This window comes from Ursus arctos, unplaced genomic scaffold (assembly GCF_023065955.2).
Source record: "Ursus arctos isolate Adak ecotype North America unplaced genomic scaffold, UrsArc2.0 scaffold_22, whole genome shotgun sequence".
In the NCBI taxonomy this organism is placed as follows: Eukaryota; Metazoa; Chordata; class Mammalia; order Carnivora; family Ursidae; genus Ursus; species Ursus arctos.
Genome location: NW_026622897.1, coordinates 57,408,711 through 57,432,683, shown reverse-complemented (window position 1 = coordinate 57,432,683; position 23,973 = coordinate 57,408,711). Strand labels below are relative to the sequence as shown.

General features: G+C 39.3%; 1 protein-coding gene across 1 annotated transcript; it reads left to right on the top strand.

Moving 5' to 3' along the window:
- Positions 1–14,132: 14,132 nt before the first annotated feature.
- Positions 14,133–15,086, top strand: LOC113269481 (olfactory receptor 51A4-like). The gene has a single exon (XM_026518360.1). It carries the CDS (start codon positions 14,133–14,135, stop codon positions 15,084–15,086), a length of 954 nt encoding a protein of 317 aa, XP_026374145.1.
- Positions 15,087–23,973: the final 8,887 nt, after the last annotated feature.

The following is a 23,973-nucleotide window of genomic DNA, read 5'->3' as shown; positions in this document are numbered from 1 at the left end:
TAAGCCACCCAGGCGTCCCCAGGTGACAGGTTATATGAGGCAAAAATGAAAGGCAATATAACATTTTGAGACATACTCTCTGGAAAAATGTGGTGCCACTAACCAACATAAGGAGTAACGTAGAGGCTGTAGGACTCAGAGAAAGTTAAAGCAATTGTTTTGAAACTATTAATATATGACGTATCTATGGAACAACTAAGGGAATAAATCTGGCCGACTATCTCAGACCTGCATAGTGCACTGGAAGAGAACTGGACTGGGCGTGGCACTCTGAGCTGTAGTCTCGGCTATGCCACGAAAAGCAACTGGGACCTCGGTAGAGGCGTTTTGCCATTCCAAACTCTCTGTCCATATAGGTTGGAACAGAACTAGCGCATAGCTACTTCTCTTCTAGGTACAAAAGACTAAAATCCAATCATGGACCTGGAGCTCAAAAATACATACATATAGGGGCGCCTGGGTGGCACAGCGGTTAAGCGTCTGCCTTCGGCTCAGGGCATGATCCCGGCGTTATGGGATCGAGCCCCACATCAGGCTCTTCCGCTATGAGCCTGCTTCTTCCTCTCCCACTCCCCCTGCTTGTGTTCCCTCTCTCGCTGGCTGTCTCTATCTCTCTTGAATAAATAAATAAAAAATCTTAAAAAAAATACATACATATATATCAGGATGTATATTTCAGTTTAGTGTAAATAAGTCATTCTATTAGATTCAAAAAAGAAAGACTTAAGAAGAGAAGAGTTCTGGTATTAAATCTCTTCCCTAGCTGTATCTCCAACATGTAGTCTATTTGATCACAGTGACAGCCTCCCATCACCTGGGTTTTTACCCCAAAGAAAATGCTGTAGTCCCCACATTACTTACATTGTTTAACCAATGTTTGAGTAATTACTATGAGTTATATCCTGTGTTAACCACTTTCTATAATTTAATGCTCACAAAATGCCATTTAATTATAATAAGAACCCAACAAAATGGCTACTAGTATGGTTTCCACTTTATACTTTAGGAAACTATAGTACAAGTAGTTTGAATAATTTGTCCAAGCTAGTATCTAACCAAGCAAAGATTCGAACAAGTTTTCTTGCTTAAAACCCCATGCTTTTAGCACACTGTTTCATTCGTCACTCGTGAGCAGCCCCTTCTTCAAACTTTCCTCTCCTTCATCAGCCTTGATCCCATTATATTCTCATCTACATACTACAATTTTCACAATTCTGAGTCTATTTTCCAATGTTATTTTTCTTGTAATTTCCAGTGTGTTGGTGGTGGTAATGATGGGGATGATGATGATTCATTGTCACTCCCCAATTTTTGCGGTGAGAGTAGAATGTGAAATAAAAATATTAGACATTCACTAGGGTCTAATGAAAAAATATTAGACTTCCATTAGTGGCTAGTATGATTTCAAGGAATTGGTGAGGGTAAAGTCTGATTAGGGATTGCAAGATGTTGGCTATGTGATAGCTGAAAACAGCAGTGGTGAACAACTCTTAAGAAGATTGGCACTGAAGGAAAGGAAAACACTAACTGGAAGGATCAAAAGGTACTGGGAAGTGTTCTTTGGAACAAGAGATGAACATGTCCATTTATGTCAGAGGAGTTTGGCAGTGAAGTAGAATTTGAAGCAAGAAAGTGAACAAATTTTGGAATTAAGGCCCCCTGATGACAAAGATAACTCAATCAGGTTATTATATGGGTGTTTTTCTTCTTCCATTGAAGCCAAGAGTAGTCAAAGAAATATTAAGGGACATATGGAAGATATTCACAAGGCTCACATTTGATCCAGATCTTTATAATAAAATGAAAGACAATGATTATTAGAGTTATTTCCAAAGCTCATGTGGGGGAAAAAAAAAGGAGAAATCTGGAAGAGATACTATTGAGAAATAGATATGTAGAGCAGAAAATAAGAGTGAATAAACAATTGCCCAACAGTAGTGATGGCTATTAAGGTAAGAAAAAAGAAAGATTTTATAGTAGAACTAAGGGTATCCTGGCAGAAAGAGAGACTACACAGGACCAGAGGGGCAACTGATTTTTCACCAGGAAAGTTCAACTTTCCAGAATCAAGAAAAGTCAAACAGAGAAAGGGGATCAAATCACAGAAAAAGCATCATTGTCCAGCAGTTGAAGGAAATGATGGCTGGAAGGACAAATGGTTCATAAAGACTTATGAGATGTCAAGGATCCCCAAAAGAAAGATCAGGTTTGGTCAGAGAGGGTGCTTCAGCTGATGCTAGTCAGGTTAGAGATTCTGTCCTTGGTCTTTCCAATCTCTTTCCTCTAGGAATCCAGGTAGGCAGTGATCTTCCACATTCATCTCTTCTTCTCTTGTGCCCACTCTACTCACTTTCCTTTCAGAAGTACTGAGAATACCACGTTTTAAATGAATGTGTACTAATATATTAAAATAAATCCCGTGAAGGCATAAAATGAGCTAATTTTGAAAACCAGCTTAGATATCAACTCAACCACAATTCTTAATAAGCAGAGATGACATGGCCCTCATAGTCTATGGTCAAGGCTTCCTTTCTCACTGTGAGAAATTTAATTCTGTTCTAGGAATCATCCAGAACCCCAGTATCTTCTATTATAATTAACATCATTTCCCTTTCTCTCTCATACTGCTTACCTTACTCAAAGCAACATTCTGCTGCAGTTGTGGGAACACATCCATAAACTATGGCAAGAAAGGCCACGGACAATGAGCCAAATGACCGGAGAAACCTGTACCCCTCTTATCAGAGATAGCCAGAACTTTGTCAGACACATGCAGTCCAATAGAGCTCATGGGTTTATTTACCAAGAAGGAATTTTCACTTAAATGCTCTCCTTTTTTCCCCTCCTTCTTCTCAACCATTTATACCTTTCTCATACCGTTGACTTCTGATTTATGTCATATTTTATCATTTCCATTTTATTTACCACCTTAATTCTTCCCTGCCCCAAATATATAGATAAGCCTCTCCCCCCAAATAAAAAACAGTAAGTAAAAGCTTCCATCAAACTGGCTTCCATACCCACTACAGCTAACCTTGTGTTTCAACTCCTTTTCTGTTTCTGCTGAAATGAGGTGAAACACTTCTGCACTAAACTGGTCCAAAAAAGTTTTAACCAGCTACTTGAAAGTAAATAAAGAAAACCAAACAGACAGAAATCTTTGGGATAGAACCTAAAAAAAATTTAAAAAAAGGAATTTCAAGGATCTCTCTTCATCTATAAGAAATCGTATCTGTAACTGACAGATAAGTTGGGCAACAAAGCAGGCCCTTTTCTTTTGCTGAGCCCATTTTGGAACTAACCCAACTTTCACATTCTGAAATAATTCTTCCTCACAGAGATTGGCTGTGTCAAGAGCCACAAACAACCTTTCCATGAACTCTCATCAGCTTGCAAGAGCAGGGTCTGCCAGGTAGCCAGGTACTCATATAAATAACAAGTATCACTTCACAGGCATTGGACATGCCTCCACCACTACCATGGATCTGCTTAAACCATGACCCCATGGGCATATACACCAGGAGTACACCTATCTAAAACCTGAGATTCACAGGACACCTTCAGGACACGGCAGTCATTTACTGTCCAATATGAAATACCAGAGACTTATTACCTCCTTCGTTCAGCAATTGCAGAATCACAGAGGCCCTGCAAGATAGGCTGGGTGTTCTTGGTTGAGGTCTCAACGCTGGCTCAGAGGCTCATTCTATAACTTTCTCTATCCCAAGAGACCTAAAACCCAGGAGAAATGGGGAAACTAATAAAGCGGCCATGGTCTTCTGAGACCTTGATCCTTTTAGTAAGGTCAAGAAAGAACCAACGATGGGATAAGTAGGTAGGCTTGTAGGAGGAGGGAATCAATAGCTGCCCTATCAATGACAGGGATTCACAGCAAGACTGTTTAATAGACACAAATCATAGAAATATGGGATGTTGTTGAGGTTTCCACTTATTCAGTGTATGAGTTTGTGTGAGAGTGTGACTGTCCGAGCAGGAGGGTCTATTTTTTAGTGTCAAGGGAATAGGATCCTTAAGAATCTACTATCTCCTGGGGCGCCTGGGTAGTGCAGTCAAGTTAAGCGTCTGCCTTCTGCTCAGGGTGTGATCCTGGTACTCTGGGATCGAGCCCTGCATCAGGCTCCTCCACTGGGAGCCTGCTTCTTCCTCTCCCACTCCCCCTGCTTGTGTTCTCTCTCTCTCGCTGGCTGTCTCTATCTCTGTCAAATAAATAAATAATCTAAAAAAATCTTAAAAAAAAAAAAAAGAATCCTGAAAAATAGCCTAAAGTCCATGGGGGACAGAAACAGAGCAATTTATAGTGAAATATTTTGTCCTGTGCTAAATCTGTGTCAAACACAAATATATGAAGGAATATAAAACCCTCGACCCCTGCTCACTGTCTAGTAGAGGAAAGGAGATACACATGTGGGAAAAAATACCCGTTAAGACCAACTACTCTTGCCATGAAACTTACCAAGTTTAAAGCATATTTCTTTCTTTTTTTTTTAAGATTTTATTTATTTATTTGACAGAGAGAGACAGCCAGTGAGAGAGGGAACACAAGCAGGGGGAGTGGGAGAGGAAGAAGCAGGCTCCCAGTGGAGGAGCCTGATGAGGGGCTCAATCCCAGGACCCTGGGACCACACCCTGAACCGAAGGCAGATGCTTCACGACTGAGCCACCCGGGCGCCCCTAAAGCATATTTCTAATGTAACAATTGTTTTAAAACCACAAAGATTCCTGCTCTTATTTTGCCATTGGCTGGATGAGGATATTGAAGTCCAAAAAGTTCAGTCACTTGGTTTACCTGCACATATAGTAAGAAATCCAGCTGAAAGTTAAATGCAGATTCTCTTTTGCCAAATCTCATGCTCTTCTTAGGCAACCCCCTATTATTAATACAAATTTAGAGTGATCAAGTAAAAGAAGAAGTGCTTTTCTACCAGAATTAAAACCATTCATTAGAAGCTAGGAAGTGTTCAGTGTAATTTATTTTTTGTATGTGAAATATGCGAATAGTATAGGACCGTAGGGATTATACTTACACTCTAGGGCAAGGATCCAACCCTGCCTTATGCACCCACCTAATCCACAATTGTAAGGTTACAAAGAAGGACCCCGTGTTTAAGGATTTTTAAAAAAGATTTTATTTATTTATTTGAGAGACAGAGAGCATGAACAGGGGGAGGGGCAGAGGGACAAGCAGACTCCCTGCTGAATGGGGAGCCCGATGTGGGGCTCAATCGCAAGAGAGAAGGACCCCATGTTTAAAGGAGTAGGATAAATCAATGTGAAAATGGACCGATCTTTACACCTTTATGGATACACGGCACTACATAGCGTCAGTTGGGTGTAATCAGACAAAGATTGTCTCTGGTCTGTACCATAACTCTAGCCCTGGTCCTTTCTGATGCCCACAAGCAGTTTGTCCAGGAATCCAGTACACTCCAGCAACACAGTGGATGATTCCAGGTCATGACTGATGATGTAACAAACATTTACTAGTGGTTTTAGGGAGCCGAAAAGGCAGCAAGTCCTACTGTCCATCAATACAAAGAGATTCTATAAGAGCCGTGGTATTTCAAGTATAATTGTGTTGCTACTTTTCCTTTCTCTCATGATGAAAGATACGAAATTATCAAGGAAGAGTTCACGTAGTAATAAAGAACACAAAGACAGTTATTGGATCTGAACAGAAAAAGATAGAGCTTGAACATTATATAGAATCTTCACATTCACTGATTTGGAGAATAAATGATGTATAAGTACTTTTTCTCTACCCGTTACTCTAAGTCCGCACTGATAAATAACTATACCTCATGTAGACCCATAGATTTGGTATTGCCTTTTTAAGATCAAATTGTTAATACCGATAGGGTCCCACACCAATGAAATACGCTTTCCTCTGATCTTTCCTATCTTAGGAGTGGCCCTCATGGAAACCATTGTTATGAGGTTCATACTAGCCTCTAGTGAGCACATAAATTCCCTGCTCAGTGTACTTCTGTATAGTAAAGCCAGATACACTGGTATAATATGCTTAGTTCATGCCCTGCAGAAATGAGATAAGGCCGTCGAGAAGCCAGATAAAGTCTGATTAGGGATAGAGAAAGCTCTGAGTCTCTAATATCTTACATTCTTGACAAATACGTGTTTCCTCCTATCTAAAGGCGAAAGCATTCCTATGAAAACTTTTGGAAGCCGAGATGGTGAAAAGTGAAAAAGCAATTACTATTAATTTATATGAAAAAAATGTTAGCATTCCCAGATCTAAAACATAATGCCTCTTAAGCTTTTCTGATTCCTTAGGACACATCTTGCTAACAGATGCACGAAATAAATGGAGATAAACGCAGATGCTCCCAGACACAGTTCAAAGCCATGAAGCCTTGACGCTGAGATGCTGAGTGTGGGGAAGGAGTGTCATTCCTGGGGAAGGAGCCTGGTAGTGCCACCACTCTGGCAGCTCAGGGCCTGAGCTGCCTCTGTAAGGGCTTGGCTCCTACAGCACAAACACTGAATGCTAGTTTCACTTTTTGCCTTTTCTCGTAACAGTGAAAACCGTCTGAGGATTTCTTTTGTTTAGCAAGAACAGGTATTAATATAGGTCTTTTGTAAATGCAAAGTTTTGTTTAAGCTTTTTAAACATTCCTTGCTCTTCACGAGTGTGTCTTAATCCCCAGAAATCTAGTGTCATGGTCTTCATAAAACTGCTTTCTGTGTTAGAAAATCAGATGTCTTGGGGCGCCTGGGTGGCTCAGTCGTTAAGCGTCTGCCTTCAGCCCAGGGCGTGATCCTGGCGTTCTGGGATCAAGTCCCACATCAGGCTCCTCCACTATGAGCCTGCTTCTTCCTCTCCCACTCCCCCTGCTTGTGTTTCCTCTCTCGCTGGCTGTCTCTCTGTCTGTCAAATAAAGAAATAAAATCTTAAAAAAAAAAAAAAAAGAAAATCAGATGTCTTAGTAATGAATCATTGAACTTTACATAAAAAACTTGGGATGTAATGTATGGTGACTAACATAACATAATACAAAAATTTTATTAAAAAAAATCAGATGTCTTTTTTTATTTTCTTATGCTATTTGCCCACCTAATCTCACCCTTCTTAAAAATTTCTTTCAATGACTAAGTATTATTGGTCTTTCAACAATATTGTTCCCAATAGTCAGGAATCTTTTCCTTAAAACGATTTCTAAGGCATTTTCCTCTTTGTCGTGTTTCCTACGTGGGGGGACCTCTCCTTGTTCTAAGATCAGTTCCTTCACCCCCTTCACCATACTTCGTCCTTGAGGGATCTCCTTGCTCTCCAATGCAATTTCAGCCCTTTACAAGCTATTATTTCTGTGTTAATGGTGGAGAGATTTAATTCCAGCAATGATATCTCTTATGGAATTAAGTCTTACATGGCTCTGAGTAAATGTGCCCTGGTCTACTCCCAATCTGCTCCTCCTTTATGGACTCCTTTACTGTACACACACGTACGTGTAGGATACATACACACCTCCACACGCACACATATTCACTCAAGATAATTTCTACTACTTCTTTCTCTGTCTGATATATTATTCTCATTCTGAAAGTGTTTGACATCTGATGACTGTTACAGCTCTACTCCAACCAAAATCTTTCCTAAGCTAAATACAGTTACCAAATATACTTCTCCATTTATCTTCTTATATATACTTCAGATTATACTAATTCCATGTCAATATTTAATTTTTGATATGTGGAATAGAGTTAAAACAACTGTTGTAATACCCTTGTCTGCTATTTCCAAGATCTATGTCAATTCTGGATCCGTTTCTATTGATTTTTTCCTCTTTCTTGTGAGTCACAGTTTCCTGCTTTTTTGTATGCATATTTTGACTGAACGTCAGACATCGTGAATTTTACCTTGTTGGGTGTAAGAGTAGAATTTATAGTTACTAAAAAATTTATATAAAATTTATATTAAAATGTATCTTCCTAAAGCTTATTTATATACTTATAAATATTTTTAAGCTTTGTTCTGATATGACATTTAGATTACCTGGAAATAGTTTGATCCTTAAATTCTTGCGCTTAAGATTTATGAGGCAGGACAAGACAGCATTTAGCCTAGGATTAATTATTAACTACTCCACATTAATGGGACATTATTTTTCTAAATGCTTGGCCCAGTGCCCTGTGGACTCTGAGCGCTTCCAGTGTGGTTGGGGACAGGCACTTACTCAGCCCATATGTGAGCATTAAGTTTATTTCATTTTCCTTTCAGAGGATATTTCTTTGGTCTCAGGTAGTTTCTTTACACATATGCACCATCTTGTTCTCTTGTATTCTCAGCAATGGTTCCTCAACTCAGGAAGTTCACAGGCTCTGTCTGGTTTTCTGCCTGGAAACTCTCTCAAAGTAGTGAGCTGGGGCCATTGTAGGATTTATTTTGTATGTTTCCCTGACTCTCAGAGGTTATAGTCCTTTGTTGCCAGAGATTCATTGTCTTAAAAACTATTGCTTCATTTCTTTTGTCTAATTTTTTGATTGTTTGAGATTGGAAGATGATTCAATCCCCCTTACTCCATTTTGGCCCAAAATGGAAGCCTTCATCACTGATAATTCTTCATTGATCAAGGATCTGTTGAATGCCTCTATACAGTGGGTACCATTCTAGGCATTGTGAATGAAATAGGAAATAGAGATTAAAACTTTGGAAGGAGAGGAAAACGTTGCAACCACAGGAAAGACATAAGGGGGGAAGACCCAAAACTTTTAATAAAGCTACACTAACTCATTCTGACAGAAGGGATCCTGTACCTCTCAAAACAAAAAACAAAACAAAACAAAACAAAAAAAAAAACAAAAACCAAAAACACTATAGCACTATAATGTTGAGAAAGAATACAATAATGGACATTTATAATAATGATCCTGAAAGAAACAGTCCAACCTTGAGAAGTTGAGTCCAACCCTCAACTTCTCAAAAAAAAAAAGGGGGCGCCTGGGTGGCACAGCAGTTAAGCGTCTGCCTTCGGCTCAGGGCGTGATCCCGGCGTTATGGGATCGAGCCCCACGTCAGGCTCCTCCGCTACGAGCCTGCTTCTTCCTCTCCCACTCCCCCTGCTTATGTTCCCTCTCTCGCTGGCTGTCTCTATCTCTGTCGAATAAATAAATAAAATCTTAAAAAAAAATAGTGAAAAATTGTAGTTCAAAATGGTTCACCTCCAAAAATGATCCAGACTAAGTCTGGATACAAAAGGTCATTTATCAGGAAAAATTACTTCTTAAAAAAGAGCTTATCACATGTTTGTGGTGAACAGTAGAGATACGACTGGTTTCATGCTGGAATGTGTGCTTAATTCAGGGACTTAGGAGCATTGAGAAAAGCAGGTTTGGCACGTCATTCTTTCCAAGTGATTTGTTTTTTCTGATATCTCATGTGAGGCACATTGAAATGACTATCTCATGAGGATATTTTGATCCTCTCCCTCTGGCACCTGACATCTAAGCTATTCTACTTGTGGCAGTAAATAAGTCCAGTGCTTGGCGGATACCCCTATCAGAGGCTTCTAACATCCTCTGAGAATCCATGCATTCTCTGTGCCAAGGAAGACGAGTCTCAGAGAAGACTTGTGCTCTCAGTTCACCTGCCAATCCATGCTGAGGTGCAGGCTGCACGGTGAGGAGGTCGCACCGCACAGAAGAGGAACTGTTGAATGTATGTTCTTTAAGAGAACAGAGATGAGGGACACCTGGCTGGTTCAGTCAAGGAGCATGTGACTCTTGATCTCAGGGCTGTGAGTTTGAGCCCCACGTGGGGTGTAGAGATTACTTAAATAAATAAAACTTAAAAAAAAATAAAAGAACAAAGATGAGGAACTAGCTTTAGGAGTTGCTCCATCTAAGTTTTCCATAGATTAAAAATGAAAGTCATGGAACCTCAATGCCTTTAGAAAGGAACCCAAAAGGAAGAGTTGGGAAAAGATGAGGGTACAGACACCTAATTGAGGAGCCAAGAAGTATTTTATGGAGTTCAAGGTTAACAAATGGGGATTCATAGTACATAAGTGAGAGACCAAGGTTTGATTTTGGGCTCTGGGAGAAGACCGGAGAAGTGATACATCTTAAAAGGATTTCTTGGGCGGTTGGAGGTGGGGCATATATAATTTGTAGTTAAATGTCTTTTTTCTCTCCAGGAATAGCCTGAAAGAGATCTTTCTGGCTAGATTGGGGAATCTACCACAGTTAAATGGAACTCTAGCAAAAGGATAACTGGAAATTGAGCAGGTTGATAAATACCAGAATGATTATTCTCCATCTGATTGTCACCTCTCTTGCTACTCTTCAGTTCTTTTTTTTTTTTTATATGTTATGTTAGTCACCATACAGTACATCAGTTCTGTATGAGCCTCAGTGAGGAGGATGACCCCCAAAACTTTTACATCAAAATTTAAGAGGGAGCCTGGATTTCTGGTGAGTTTTAAATCTTCACTAGGGGTTAGCAAATTTATGCTACAGTAAAAATCTCTTAACAGGTAATTTATTTGTTTAAACAAAATTTACTATGAGCCTTTAATGTCCAGAGTGTTGGGCTCTCCTTACTCCCATATGTGAAGGGTGCAATCTCAACCTTAAAGGTGTTTAAAATCAGTTTGCATAAGGAAAACTCAGTTGGAAGACAATATGAAATCATACAGTGTTTGCCAGCTATTGAGGAAAAAAAGTACATTTTGTAAGGATTTAATGGCTTGAGGAATTCTTGGAATATGAAATAGTCATGGGAAAATTTTACAGGGTTGCCTGGGTGGCTTAGTCAATTAAGTGTCTGCCTTCGGCTTGGATCATGATCCCAGGGTCCTGGGATCGAGCCCCATGTCGGACTCCCTGCTCAGCAGGGAGTCTTTCTGTCTCTTTCTCTGCCCCTCCCTCCACCTGTGTGCGTGCTCTCTCTCTCTAATAAATAAATAAATTAATTAATTATTTAAAAAAAAAGAAAAAAGATTTTATAGAATGTTGGTATAGACTAGTTTCTTTTTTTTTAAAGATTTTATTTATTTATTCAACAGAGATAGAGACAGCCAGCGAGAGAGGGAACACAAGCAGGGGGAGTGGGAGAGGAAGAAGCAGGCTCATAGCAGAGGAGCCTGATGTGGGGCTCGATCCCAGAACGCTGGGATCACGCCCTGAGCCAAAGGCAGACGCTTAACCGCTGTGCCACCCAGGCGCCCCAAGACTAGCTTTTAATCAATGAATTTAATTACCATCAGTGGAGGTAAAGCATGATCACATTTGAGATCCTATCAGGAAGTGTACAGACATTTTGATGTTGGAATGAGTAAGTCCTATGTGGTGGAATTAAGCACCCAATCTGACTAAAGAGTGACTAGAAAAAAATAAAAATAGTTGAAATAAAAGACATTCTCACTAAAAGGGCTAGACATACAGGCACGAGAAGTATTAAAACTGAAGCAGCTAACGATAGGACTAAGTACATACTTGAGGTTTACATTGATGGTGCCGTTGTGGTGATGGTGGCCTGGGTGCTTGCGCTGGTGGTGCTAGAGGCTCAGTGCTGAAATCAGAAGGGGAAAATGGCTCCAAAGGAGGGGAGAGTGAATTCCAAGATATTCTGGAGGATAAAGCAAAGGGAGGAAAGATGGTTAAAACGTGTGTATACGAACCTGCAGCGTATGTATTTGTGTAGCTTAAACGAGGTGCATCGCATGTTGTGGTAGGTCAGAACTTTATGTCTATGAGAGTCCCAGGCCTTAGTCTGGTGTGACGCAATATGTTGAGTTACTGTGAGTGTGCGGTATGTTCAGATGCCCCAGCTGCTATGAACAATGAGTCATTCCCTCTTCCTCTTCCACCTCCTTCTCCTTCTTGACTCATGTCAAAAACATATTTCATATGTACGGATGAAAATTTATATATGTATATGTATGTATGTATATATATATATGTATATATAGAGAGAGAAAGAACGCGCCTATTTAGTATTCTAATCCCCAAAGAAGTCTGTCTCCCTATTAAAGGTCCTCCTTATGAGGGGCTGACTCACTCCCCCAGCTAAAAAGACATGCTTTATGGGACACTTTTTACGAGGCATTTTATGAAAGAATGTAGTAGGGTATAGTAGACATTCACGGCCAAGAATATGACAATAGCGGACTGAACAAACATAGGTCTATACATCAACGAGTGGAAATGCATACATTGTGATTCATCTGGGATCTGCTCTTCAAAAATATGTTTGCATCGCTAAAAAGATAACTTTGTTTACAATGGCATGTTTTTTAAACAGCACAGTATTAATTTTGGCTGAAAGCAAAGAAAGGATAGTCTCTTGTTCCAATCCTCCCTGTCTCTAGCTTTCTTACTAAAAAGGAATCCTTCATTAATCTCTGTTTAATTTTTCTTCTGGAGTTTTAATTTTTGGCCATACTTTTATTTATTTATTTATTTGTTTGTTTATTTATTTATTTATTTTTAATGATTTTTTTATTATATTATGTTAGTCACCATACAGTACATCCCCGGTTTCCGATGTAAAGTTCGATGATTCATTAGTTGCGTATAGCCATACTTTTAAATAATATTATTTTACAAACGACATTGTGTTTTGATCTCATGCTCTTCCAGATAGAGTTTAGGTCAGTTATGTTACCTCCCCTCTTCCCCAATCTCACTTATCTGAATACAGTTACATCACTATTTTGTTTCTGCTTGCGATCTTAAACAAAACACTTAAACCTAAGTGTATTCAACCAATCATTCATAATCTCTTCCAACCCTTCATTGTGAAATAAAGACATAAGTGCTAAGACCATTTCCTCCAATTATGTTATTTTTGTTTGATTGAATATAATTGACACACAGTGTTACGTTAGTTTCAGCTATACAGCCTAGTGGCTTGACAAGTCCATATGTTGTGATGTGCTCATCACGAGTGCAGCTACCATCTGTGACCATACAATGCTATTATGATACCACTGAATATATTCCCTCTGCTGTGCCTTTTATTCCCATGATTTACTCATTCCATAACTGGAAGCCTGTATCTCCCACTCCCTTTCACCATGTTTCTCATCCCCCCATTCCCCTCTGCCATTAGTTTGTTCTATTTATAGATCTGAGTCTGCTCTTTGTTTATTAAATTTTTTTTTGTAGATTCCACATCAGCTATGCTGTTTTTAAGATATTTCCTGAAGTATTGGTATCTATTCCCTAATAAATTACATCTATGTTTTCAAGTAGACATATTTCAAATTTTATTCAGGAAATTATTTCTTTAAAAAAGAAATTATTTGTTAATGTTTGAACTATTGTAGCACTAGCTAAGATGTAATGACAGTATCACTTTTACTGATTTTATCACTCATATTTTGAAAAATCAACACATAATATAAAAAATCAACATGGAAATTAATTATAAAAATAAATTATGTCACATGAAGGTTTTTCTTTTTTAATGGGTTGGGGTTTATGTGTGTTATTTAATTATTCTATGCTTTATTTCTATAGGTAAAACTAACAGGAAAAATGACCAGGTTTCCAGATGCTTGAATATTTATAGGTATGATATTGATATGGAAAAAGTGCAGGAGTTTGTTTCAAAGTTTCAGCCTAAGTAATTGAAAATAAAAGCAAATGCAAACATAATTAAATCAATTAAAAATAGAAAGACTTCTTTTTTTCTATTTTTAATTTTTTTACTATGTTATGTTAGTCATCATACTGTACATCATTAGTTTTTGATGTAGTGTTCCATGATTCATTGTTTGTGTGTAACACCCAGTGCTCATTACAACACGTGAAAGACTTCTGAGAATAAAATTTTTCTAAGCATTGAGATAAGAAAGAAAATCATGTACTTAATTTTCATTGTCACTCAATCAATGATTGGAGTGTTCTAGGCCAAAGGATGCTAGTAGCTCTTCCCTTTTAATAGCGGTTACCCATTATCCTAACTCCAGGTAGTTATTCAGATAAATTGGGAAATGTTTTAAGGATAAGTTCTTTGATATCTAAGGATACCTAGGATTAGTTCTGTCCCAGAGGAATTAGATGTGCTATGTCCTCCTATCTTAAAATGTATGTTTTTCTCCCAATAGAAACACTTGGAAGCTGATCTGGACTGGATCTCAAGAAATAACCTTATGGAACTCATAAATAGTAGCTGGTTCCAGCCACCGACGCTCCTTCTAACAGGCATTCCTGGACTGGAGGCTGTACAAATATGGATCTCTATCCCACTGTGTGTCATGTATTTAACTGCCCTCCTGGGGAACTGCATCATCCTCTTTGCTATCAAAACCACCTCCAGCCTTCATGAGCCTCAATACATCTTCCTATCTATGCTGGCAGCCACAGATGTGGGGCTGTCTTTATCAACTCTACCTACAGTACTCAGGGTCTTCCTCCTGAATCGTAGAGAAATTGAGTTCCATTCTTGTCTAACACAGATGTTCTTCATTCATACCTTCTCCTCCATGGAGTCAGCCATCCTGTTGGCCATGGCCTTTGACCGATTTGTAGCTATTCGCAACCCACTGCACTACACTGTGATCTTAACCTCTCCTCGGATTCTTGGGGTGGGAATTGCAGCCGTGGTTAGGGGTGTGGTGTTGATGGCACCCTTGCCGATTTTGCTCAAGCGATTGTCCTTCTGCAAGGATGTTGTTCTATCACATTGTTACTGCTACCATCCTGATGTTATGAAGCTGGCCTGTGGCCCCGTCAGAGTCAACATCATCTACGGGTTGTCCCTTGTCCTCTGCTCCTTCGGCGTTGACTCTGTGTTCATTGTCATTTCATACATCCTTATTTTGAAAACAGTGCTGGGTATTGCCTCAGAAGACGGTGGGCTCAAGGCACTTAACACTTGTGTGTCCCACATTTTCACTGTCTGCATCTTTTATGTGCCACTCATTGTGCTGGCTCTAATTCACAGATTTGGTATGTTCACATCTCCTCTTCTCCATGTCTCCATGGCCAACCTCTTTCTCTTCTTGACCCCTGTCCTTAATCCCTTGGTTTATAGCCTAAAAACCAAACAAATAAGGTCTGTACTACGCAAGGTATTCAAGGGCAGGGGAAACTTGCTGAAGTAGTCAAGTGTGGCTTAGTGAAAATGACACCCTGACTCTCTCTTCCCCTTTCATCTGTCCGTTTTCCTCTGGGAAATGTATCATCATTCCAGGATGGTTTTGTGAGAGTGCAGGTATATTCTTCTTGTGTGACAAAAAGATGGTAGTATTTGGGTTGTCGTCTTGAGCCAATTTATTATTTACTATTGTTCTGATCTAATTTATCATCCATTAATCTGTTGCATGAAAGATCTTACTGAAATAATTTTTATGTCTCGGCTATTTAAATGTTTGTTTAAATAATTAAGTGATTTAAAATTAAGCGTAAGATAAAGGCCAAATTTATTAACATATTTTAGAAAGTTTTCCATTTTCTTATCCTTACCTTTCTCTCCAACCTCATATATAATTATAATTATATATTATATATCTCCAACCTTATAATAATTATAACCCGTTAATAATTTTATTGTAATATGGCACAATTTTACTTCATGTCTATATTCTTTAATTAAGAATTATTGTGGAAAAGCATTGTGTTGTTTTATTCTAAATCTCCTGTATATACTTATTCAACGGGACAGTAAATCCCAGTTGTTTTCATTTAATAAATGAAGGAATGTTGGTGGGTTTAGGTAATTGCACTTGGCCATCATGACTCTTACCTGCTAACCTAACTACTGTTTAATTACCCTCCCCCTCTAAACAATCAGGGGCCCAGTCTGTTGTCTTTGCCATTGCATCTTCAGCACTTTATGAAATATCTGTACTATCGAATATAATAAATGCTTATTAATAAATATGTCAGTTAAAGATGTCTTTGGTAATATGCCTGCAAAAGTGTGATATTTACACATTAAAATGTAACTATAAAACAAGTGACAGAAGTCTTTAAAATACTGTATTATGGAAAGGAGAAAGGAAATTGAATTATTAGGATGTCTTCCTCAAGCTCAAAACTTTTAATTACATTACCAAAATTAGCCTCATTTAAACCAAAGGAGGTGAATTGTATTAGCTGCATTTTAAAGAAAAATAAATAGTTAAAAGATATTAATTCGTTAGTATCTCCCTAATAAAAAATGATTGGACTCAGGATTAAAAGCCACCATATATTATATATAAGAATACATAAATTCTACTAAATCCAACTTTTTTTCTGCCACACATAAGATTTAAAGATATGCAGACACATAGGTGTCTCTGAACCCCATTTATTTAATTGTACTGTTTTAACCTAATTGTATCTATGTTCATGTTCACTTACATTAGACAAACTATGAGCTTCCTGATTCCAGAAACACTTGTCCTATTCAAAATACACTATTTTTCTCATCAAGCTATGTCTGCATGAAGCAAACAGTGCCCAAGAAAGCTGCTCACTGTAAAACTAGGATTTAAATTCACATCTGTGCTTCTTCAAGCATCATGCTCTCAACTCCACCACATATTTCATGCCCGAAAAACCTGAGCTCTGAGAAGAAAATTACCAAAATGTATAGGTTTACCACACTGTGAGATGAGAGTGTATTTGGAGGTCAATGTGTGTATATTTTTACTTTGCTTTCACTTTTAAAGAAACACGGGAATATTCAATTTGAAAACCTGTAGGGACAAGGCAGTTCACAATCATCTTCTGGAAAACATAATAAACTGGAATTAGCTAACACAATGGAAAAAATATCTTGTTCTTGTAAAGTTCTACTTATCCATGAAAAGAATCAAAAAAGAAAAACAGGGGGTGCACCTGGGTGGCTCAGTCACTTAAGCACCCAGCTCTTGGAGCCTGCTTAAAATTCTCCCTTTCCCTCTCTCCTGCCCCTCGCCCTCTGCTCATGTCCTCACAGGTGTGCCCTCTCTCTCTCACCCTGAAGAAGAAGAAGAAGAAGAAGAAGAAGGAGAAGGAGAAGGAGAAGGAGGAGGAGGAGGAGGAGGAGGAGGAGGAGGAGGAGGAGGAGAAGAAGAAGAAGAAGAAGAAGAAGAAGAAGAAGAAGAAGAAGAAGAAGAAACACTCACTAACACAAGTGAAACATCTGATAATTAGGAAAGATCTATAGGCTTCTTTTAGTGTCCATTAGACATTAGAAATTGAAAGTTATTTCTTCTATAAAAATTGACCATTCTATTGAAAGTTCACCTATCATTCAATGGATGAATTAATAAACAAATTGTGGTGTATGCATGCAGTGAAATTTTATTCAGCCATAAAAAATGCAGTACTCACACACTATAGCATGGGTGCTCCTTAGAAAATTATTCCAAGTGAAAGAAACCAAACACAAAGGTCACATATTGTATTATTTTACTTACATGAAATATTCAGAACAGATAAAAGCATAGAGATATACAGTAGATTAGTGGTTGTCAGGGGCTGGGAGAAGGGAATGTTGGATAACTGCTTAATGGGCATGAGGTTTTATTTTGGAGTGAGGTCTATATTCTGGCACCAGGTAGAAGTGGTGATTGCACAATATTATGAATGTACTAAATGCTATTGGATTGTACACTTTTAAATGGCTGATTTTATGTATGTGAATTTCATCTCAATAAAAAGAAAGAGAAAAAAATAATTCCTTAGACCAAATCAGATTGATATCCTAATATCTGAAAAGAGTCCAGGTCAATGTCCTAAAAAAAGTGTTCATATTTGAAAAAATAAAACCATAATTCTAGGCATGAAACAATAATGTGGAACTTTGCTCACCGAAAAAGACTAAACAAGAAGATAGCTCTGGGAGGCAGAGATTTTGGGGTGATTATCACATGTCACCACATATCCTTCAAATACCTGGCTCTCACTTCTATTAAGGTATAATCAACCAAGAGTGTATCCATAATTCAATCCCTTTTTTATTACATGCCCTAGATTTGAAAGAGGTCTCATTCATACTCAAAGAACCAAGTCAACTTCAGGTTTCCTTCCTCTCATACATTCTTGAGGAGCTCTCTGCTCCAGAATTTAGAGGTACTCTCCTCCTGTCCGTGCAATGTGATTTCTCTGACCCATTACACTGATAGCATATTTACTTATTTGAAACCAGCGGATCTAGCTAAGTTGATATTTCTGCCTTTGGTACTGAAGGGTTAATTTGTCCTATTGTCTGATGAACCTTATAGAAGATAAGAGATACAAGTAGGAATAGCTTGAAACGTGGGGTTCCCGATTCCTCTCCCAGAATACCATATCTATATTTCCTTAGCACAACTAGACCAGGTCTTCTCCATTTGACAGCCAGGGAATACACTTTGGAAATACATTTGGGAATGCACTTCTCCATAGAACAGCCAGGGAATATGGAAAGAGTTTTACTATTTGAAGAGGGAGTGCTTATTACCCAGCAGATGCTCGGGTAGGGGGTCTGAGGACAGGCTCGAGAGACATAATAGCAGCTACTCTGAAGAGATAGAGAATGGACACATGAAAACAAACAACTGTGTATTTATATTAAAAAAAAATAAAAGGAAGATAATCTGGATTGTACCAAGAGTCTCAAAAAGGAGAATGTCTTATTACGGTGGATAGTGGTGGATATTTTTCTTTCTTTTACTCATAATGGATTCCTAGTGTCTGCATATGAGCCCATGGAAATAAATATGCATTGCCTGAATTTAGCAAATTCCTTTATGTCTGCCAAAATGTACAGTTAGACTTCATGCCTTCCTTGTTTCCCTTGTTTTCCTTATTTCCACAACTTTTAAATCTATTTTATTGAGATATGACAGATATAAAAATCTGTACATATTTAATGCATACTTCCAGATCAGTTTGGAGTCTATACTCGTGACACCATCAACGTAAATAATATCATAAACTTAATCATCACCTCCGAAAGATCCTTCCCTCTCTCCCTCTTTTTTGGTGATATTTAACATATCTACCTTCTTAACAAATTTTGGGGTATATAACCTTTGCATTGTTAATCACATGCACTATGTATACTGTAGATCTTTAGGGCATATTTAACTGAAACTGTATACTTCTTGACCCATAAATGCAGTGGAATTCCTTGACTCCCTATCCCCAAGCTCTTGGCAAACTACCATTCTACTCTCTGCTTCTATGAGTTTATTTTAGATTTCTATACAAGCAGGAGTATGTAATATCTGTTCTTCTGAGTCATTTTTTCGAGATGAATCAATATGTTTCACATTGGCAGGAATTTGAGAGTAGAAAGATAATCCAGGCAATTACCTATGATTTGGATAGAGTCTATTGGAGAGAAACAGAAAAGTAAATTAATATACAGTGTATATCATGATAGGGGTAAGGTCAGAGTCCTGTGGATTATATAAAAAAGGGCAGCTAACCTAGGATTTAAGGGTCAAGAAAGGTTTACTGGAGAGGCCGAGATAGAAAATGAGTACAAATGACAACAAACAGCCCTCAGTCAGAACAAGGTACACCGAGTGTATCAGGCAATGTTCCCAGCACGTACTAACACAGGGGCGTAAGACAGAACATTTTGCTTAGAGGAAATGCACGTAACAGAGTGTCAGAAAGGGAGATACTCTGGAGTAAGGCTGACAAAGGGCAATAAGGCTAGGTAATATTATTGATATATTAATTCTATTAATTAATTAAGATTACCTAGTCTTCTGTTAGCTGATTCTATATTTCTCTAGGGCATTGAAATGCTCTCCTTGGGAAAGGCTGATGTCCTCCTCACTTCAGACTATTTTCACAATAGCCAAGGTCATGCTGGTGATGTGTTAGGAAATAATGTCACATACATCTTTTTGAAATTATTCAGCAATTCTGAGAGTTCTCATTTTTAAGCCCCTTGCCTCGAAACGGATAGAATGTCATGTAGTTACTTTTTTCCTGTTACCTTTCATAAGTCTCTCTCTCTCTCACTCTCTTTCTCTCACACAGAAACACATACACACACACTCATACACAACATTAAATTGTCAACCGAGAAAAGACACAGAACTGAAGGGGCGCCTGGGTGGCTCAGTCGTTAAACATCTGCCTTCAGCTCAGGGCGTGATCCCAGGGTCCTGGGATGGAGCCCCACATTGGGCTCCCTGCTCTGCTATGAGCCTGCTTCTTCCTCTCCCACTCCCCCTGCTTGTGTTCCCTCTCTCACTGGCTGTCTATCTGTCAAATAAATAAATAAAATCTTAAAAAAAAAGACAGAACTGAAATGAAGCAAAAGCATTTATTTGGGGCCTTAGAATTGTAATTCAGGGAGCATGGATTTGGGCAACCCAAACTGTGTCCCCCTGGGGAACAAAAGTCAAGGGTTTTTTAAGACAAAGGGAATGCCTGTTACACATTGTTTACAAATAATTTTGAGTGTTGGAGGCAGAAAACTCACCTCTGTGAAAGGATCGACTGCTAAGGCGACCACGAAGGGAAAGTCCATTACCATAGCACATTGTAGCACATGGTCCGGCGGAGTCCTCAGAATATTCTGGTTTGGCCCAGTTCAGAAGTTCACGGTTCCAGTGGGCGAGAATGCGTGTAAGGCCCACCTCCTCAATGACCTCCTGGCTCAATTTTAAACTCCTTGACGTAAGTCACCGCATTTTATTTCAGCTCTCAGAAAATCTTACTATGGATCTGGCTACTTCCATGATCTGTTCACAAGAGGGTGCGTTGTTAGAAACAACCGCGTACCAGGGCAATGCAGGGACATTTTGCTGAGCTGGGTACTTTTGTTGTTCACCTCTCGCTTCCTGACCCCACTTCCTCGGGGACTTTGTAATCTAAAACATCACCTGCCTGGTCAATCCTCAAGGGAGGTGGAAGGGACAGAGGCCTTTTACCGCCTTTTGGCTGTTCCACCTGGCAGAATAAATGGGTCCTACAGATGCTACTGTCTTTCCGAGGTGTCTTGGCCCCACATGTGACTGAGGACTTTTCTGACTAGACTTTATGTATGGAGAACTGAAAACAGTAAGTCACTACAGCTCGGGATGGGTATAGGTTGGTTAAAGCTAGAAATAAAAACACAGTGGCTGAATTTCAGGCAATCAAGCCATTAAGATTGCCAACTTTCTTTTAAAAGTTTATCAGTCTTACCCTTTATCTTTCATTCCTTCCCATAGCCTGAAGTAAAGATTCCCCATTATTCATTTTCTCTTTCTCAAACACTTTTTTCCCCCGGATAGTTAAGTCCTTACCATGGCAAGAATTGAGTAAAATCATTTTACTGAATTATCTAAATGTTAAATGTCATCGTTTAAAATAGCACTGTTTTTCCTCTCTTGTGAAAAGGTAACAGAATCTAACCTACTCTGTTTTGTTGGAATATTTGAAGAGAACATATGGGATGGAAGTTACCAGATTTTTTTTTCTTAATACTCCTCACGCCTGATCTGTGGAGTCTTTTAACAACCAGTAAAGCATCTCCCCACCCCAACCCTGGAGTAATTCAGAGATCATTGCTCCGTAGCCCTAAACTGACTTGCAAAAAAGTAAGATTCCATACCCAAGCAGCTTCTTCCTTGACAGGCTCGCTCAGAGTGGCCTCTGACGCAGCATGCAGTTTCTAAAAGTGCAGGTATACTTTATTTATTTTTATTTATGTATTTGAGAGAGAGAGAGGGAGTGCCAGGAGGAGCAGAAGGAAAGGGAGGGAGAGAATCTCAGGCAGACTCCAGGCTGAGCGCAGAGCCCAGTGGGGGGCTTGATCTCGGGATCCTGAGACCATGACCTGAGCCAAAATCAAGAGACAGTGGCTTAACTGCCTGAGCCACCCCGATGCCCCAGAAAGCACAGGTATAGGTCTTTACATGTGTACTGTGCAGAGTGACGAAAAATGGTTTGTAACTTTAATAATGCAGTTCTACGGTTGGAAGGATTTCCAGACTTCGATCTTTGAAAGGAAGGTGTTCTCTCTTTCCAAATCCCCGTCTTCCCAAGAACTACCCACTTTACTCCTTTCTTAGAGTTCCCTACTTCCAACAGTGCATACTCTATTGTCCTTTTACTTTGAAGTTTTTCCACCAATGGCAGTGTGATAGATGCCAGTTGATCCATTTTACAGAATAGAATACCGAGGAACAGAAAGGCTAAGCAACTGGTCCGAGATCACAAATCCAGTAAATTGGAGGGAAGATGGTAGCAGGATTTAGAGTTGAGTCTCTCTGACTTGAGAGCTTAAGCACTTAAGCCCCGTTTTATTTTATTTTATTTTATTTTATTTTATTTTATTTTATTTTATTTACTTTTAAAAAATTTATTTTAGAGAGAGAGCACAAGTGCGAACAGGGGGAGGGGCAGATGGAGAGGAGAGAACCTCAGGCAGACTCCATGCTAAGGGCAGAGCCCGACGTGGGGCTCCATCCCACGACCCTGAGACCGTGGCCCGAGCTGATACCAAGAGTCAATCTCTCAGCCAACTGTACCATCCTGGCACCCCTCTTAAACCCCATTTTAAATTGTCTTTCTTATCTCTGTTATCTTGTGAAAATCTTTTACTGTTCTTTTTATAACCTATATTTTTATATTATATGATATTTTCTTTTTAAAAATTTTTTTTAAAGATTTTATTTATTTTTTTTGACAGAGACGGCCAGCAAGAGAGGGAACACAAGCAGGGGGAGTGGGAGAGGGAGAAGCAGGCTCCCAGCAGAGCAGGGAATCTGATGCGGGGTTCGATCCCAGGCTTAACGACTGAGCCACCCAGGCGCCCCTATACGACATTTTCTAAATATAAATTTATAGTTTCTATGTTTCTACAACCAGTTTCTCATTCACTCCCAGATGCCTCCTCTCATTCTCGCTTTCTGGCATTCTACTCCCCTGAAACCACTTTTACCACCAATCTCTCTCATCACCAAGAAAAGCAGAAGGGGTTTCTTCAGTTACAGAACATTCACTTCCTTTGACTACTCGTTTTTTTGGATTCCCAGGACAGTCCACTATTCAGTTCTCTTTCTTTCTTAACCTACTCTTGTGTATCCTGTGCCTTGTTGGGGTTAATGTAGAGCCTGGAATTAGCCATAATACCTGGCCAGCTAAAATGTCACACAGAGGCCACCAAAGGCAGGGAAGGTTTTGGAGAAGGGCGTAGGCCTTTGGAACGCTGAGTCCTACTTGACCACTCTGCTGTTGAAAGGCCCCAGGGAGTTGCTTTCCGGAAGCTTTCCTAGCCACAATAGTTGCCCTGTGATCTAAGGTGTAGGCATGGTCCTTTAGGCTATGTTTAGCAGAACTTGTAGAACAGGCTGAAATTAGCATATGTATCTTTCCTGTAAACAGATCCTCCCAGTTTTCAGAAGGGCCCCTAGTCAACTTCAAGAGCTTGAGAAACAGTGATTAGGATTTGTGATTATCCTGAAGGACCAATAAAAGTGGGAGCAAAGAAGAGCGAAGTGTTTTTGCCTCTGAGTGTTGACCCTCTTGCTGTCTTCTCCTCTCTTTCACGGCAAAATTTGGAGTAATCTTTCATCCGTCCATACAGGGATTGCTGGCCATTCCCGATGTGCCTCTCTGCTTGTTTCCCTCCTCCTCCTCCTCCAAGTTCCTGAGTATGGACATCTACTAATCATCATTAGCCGTAAGCCCCTTGCCGGTCCTTCCCATTACAGACACCATCTATTCCAAATTATAGCCGTGAACTACCCGAAATACTCTGTAGTGTCACCCTGTAAGCCAAGAATTTAGACTCAAAATCTTAGCATAAAATGAGAGGTGGGGGGACTTAACCCCATGTCTAGTTAATTAAATCCTGTTTGGTTGGTTGGTTTTCTCCCTTGGAAAACACCCTTGCCTCCCTCTCTCCCTAGTGAATCAAGTAATCTTGTTTAGGCTTCACCACTTGACAGCTTAATGACCGTAAGAGTTGCCAAGGAGTTTGTTCTGAATCCACACAGCCTTGCATACTATGTTTTGCATTTGGATACTTGGTAGAAGCCTCATTATACCACATCTTCTTTACCCCTGACCTTATGGTTTCCA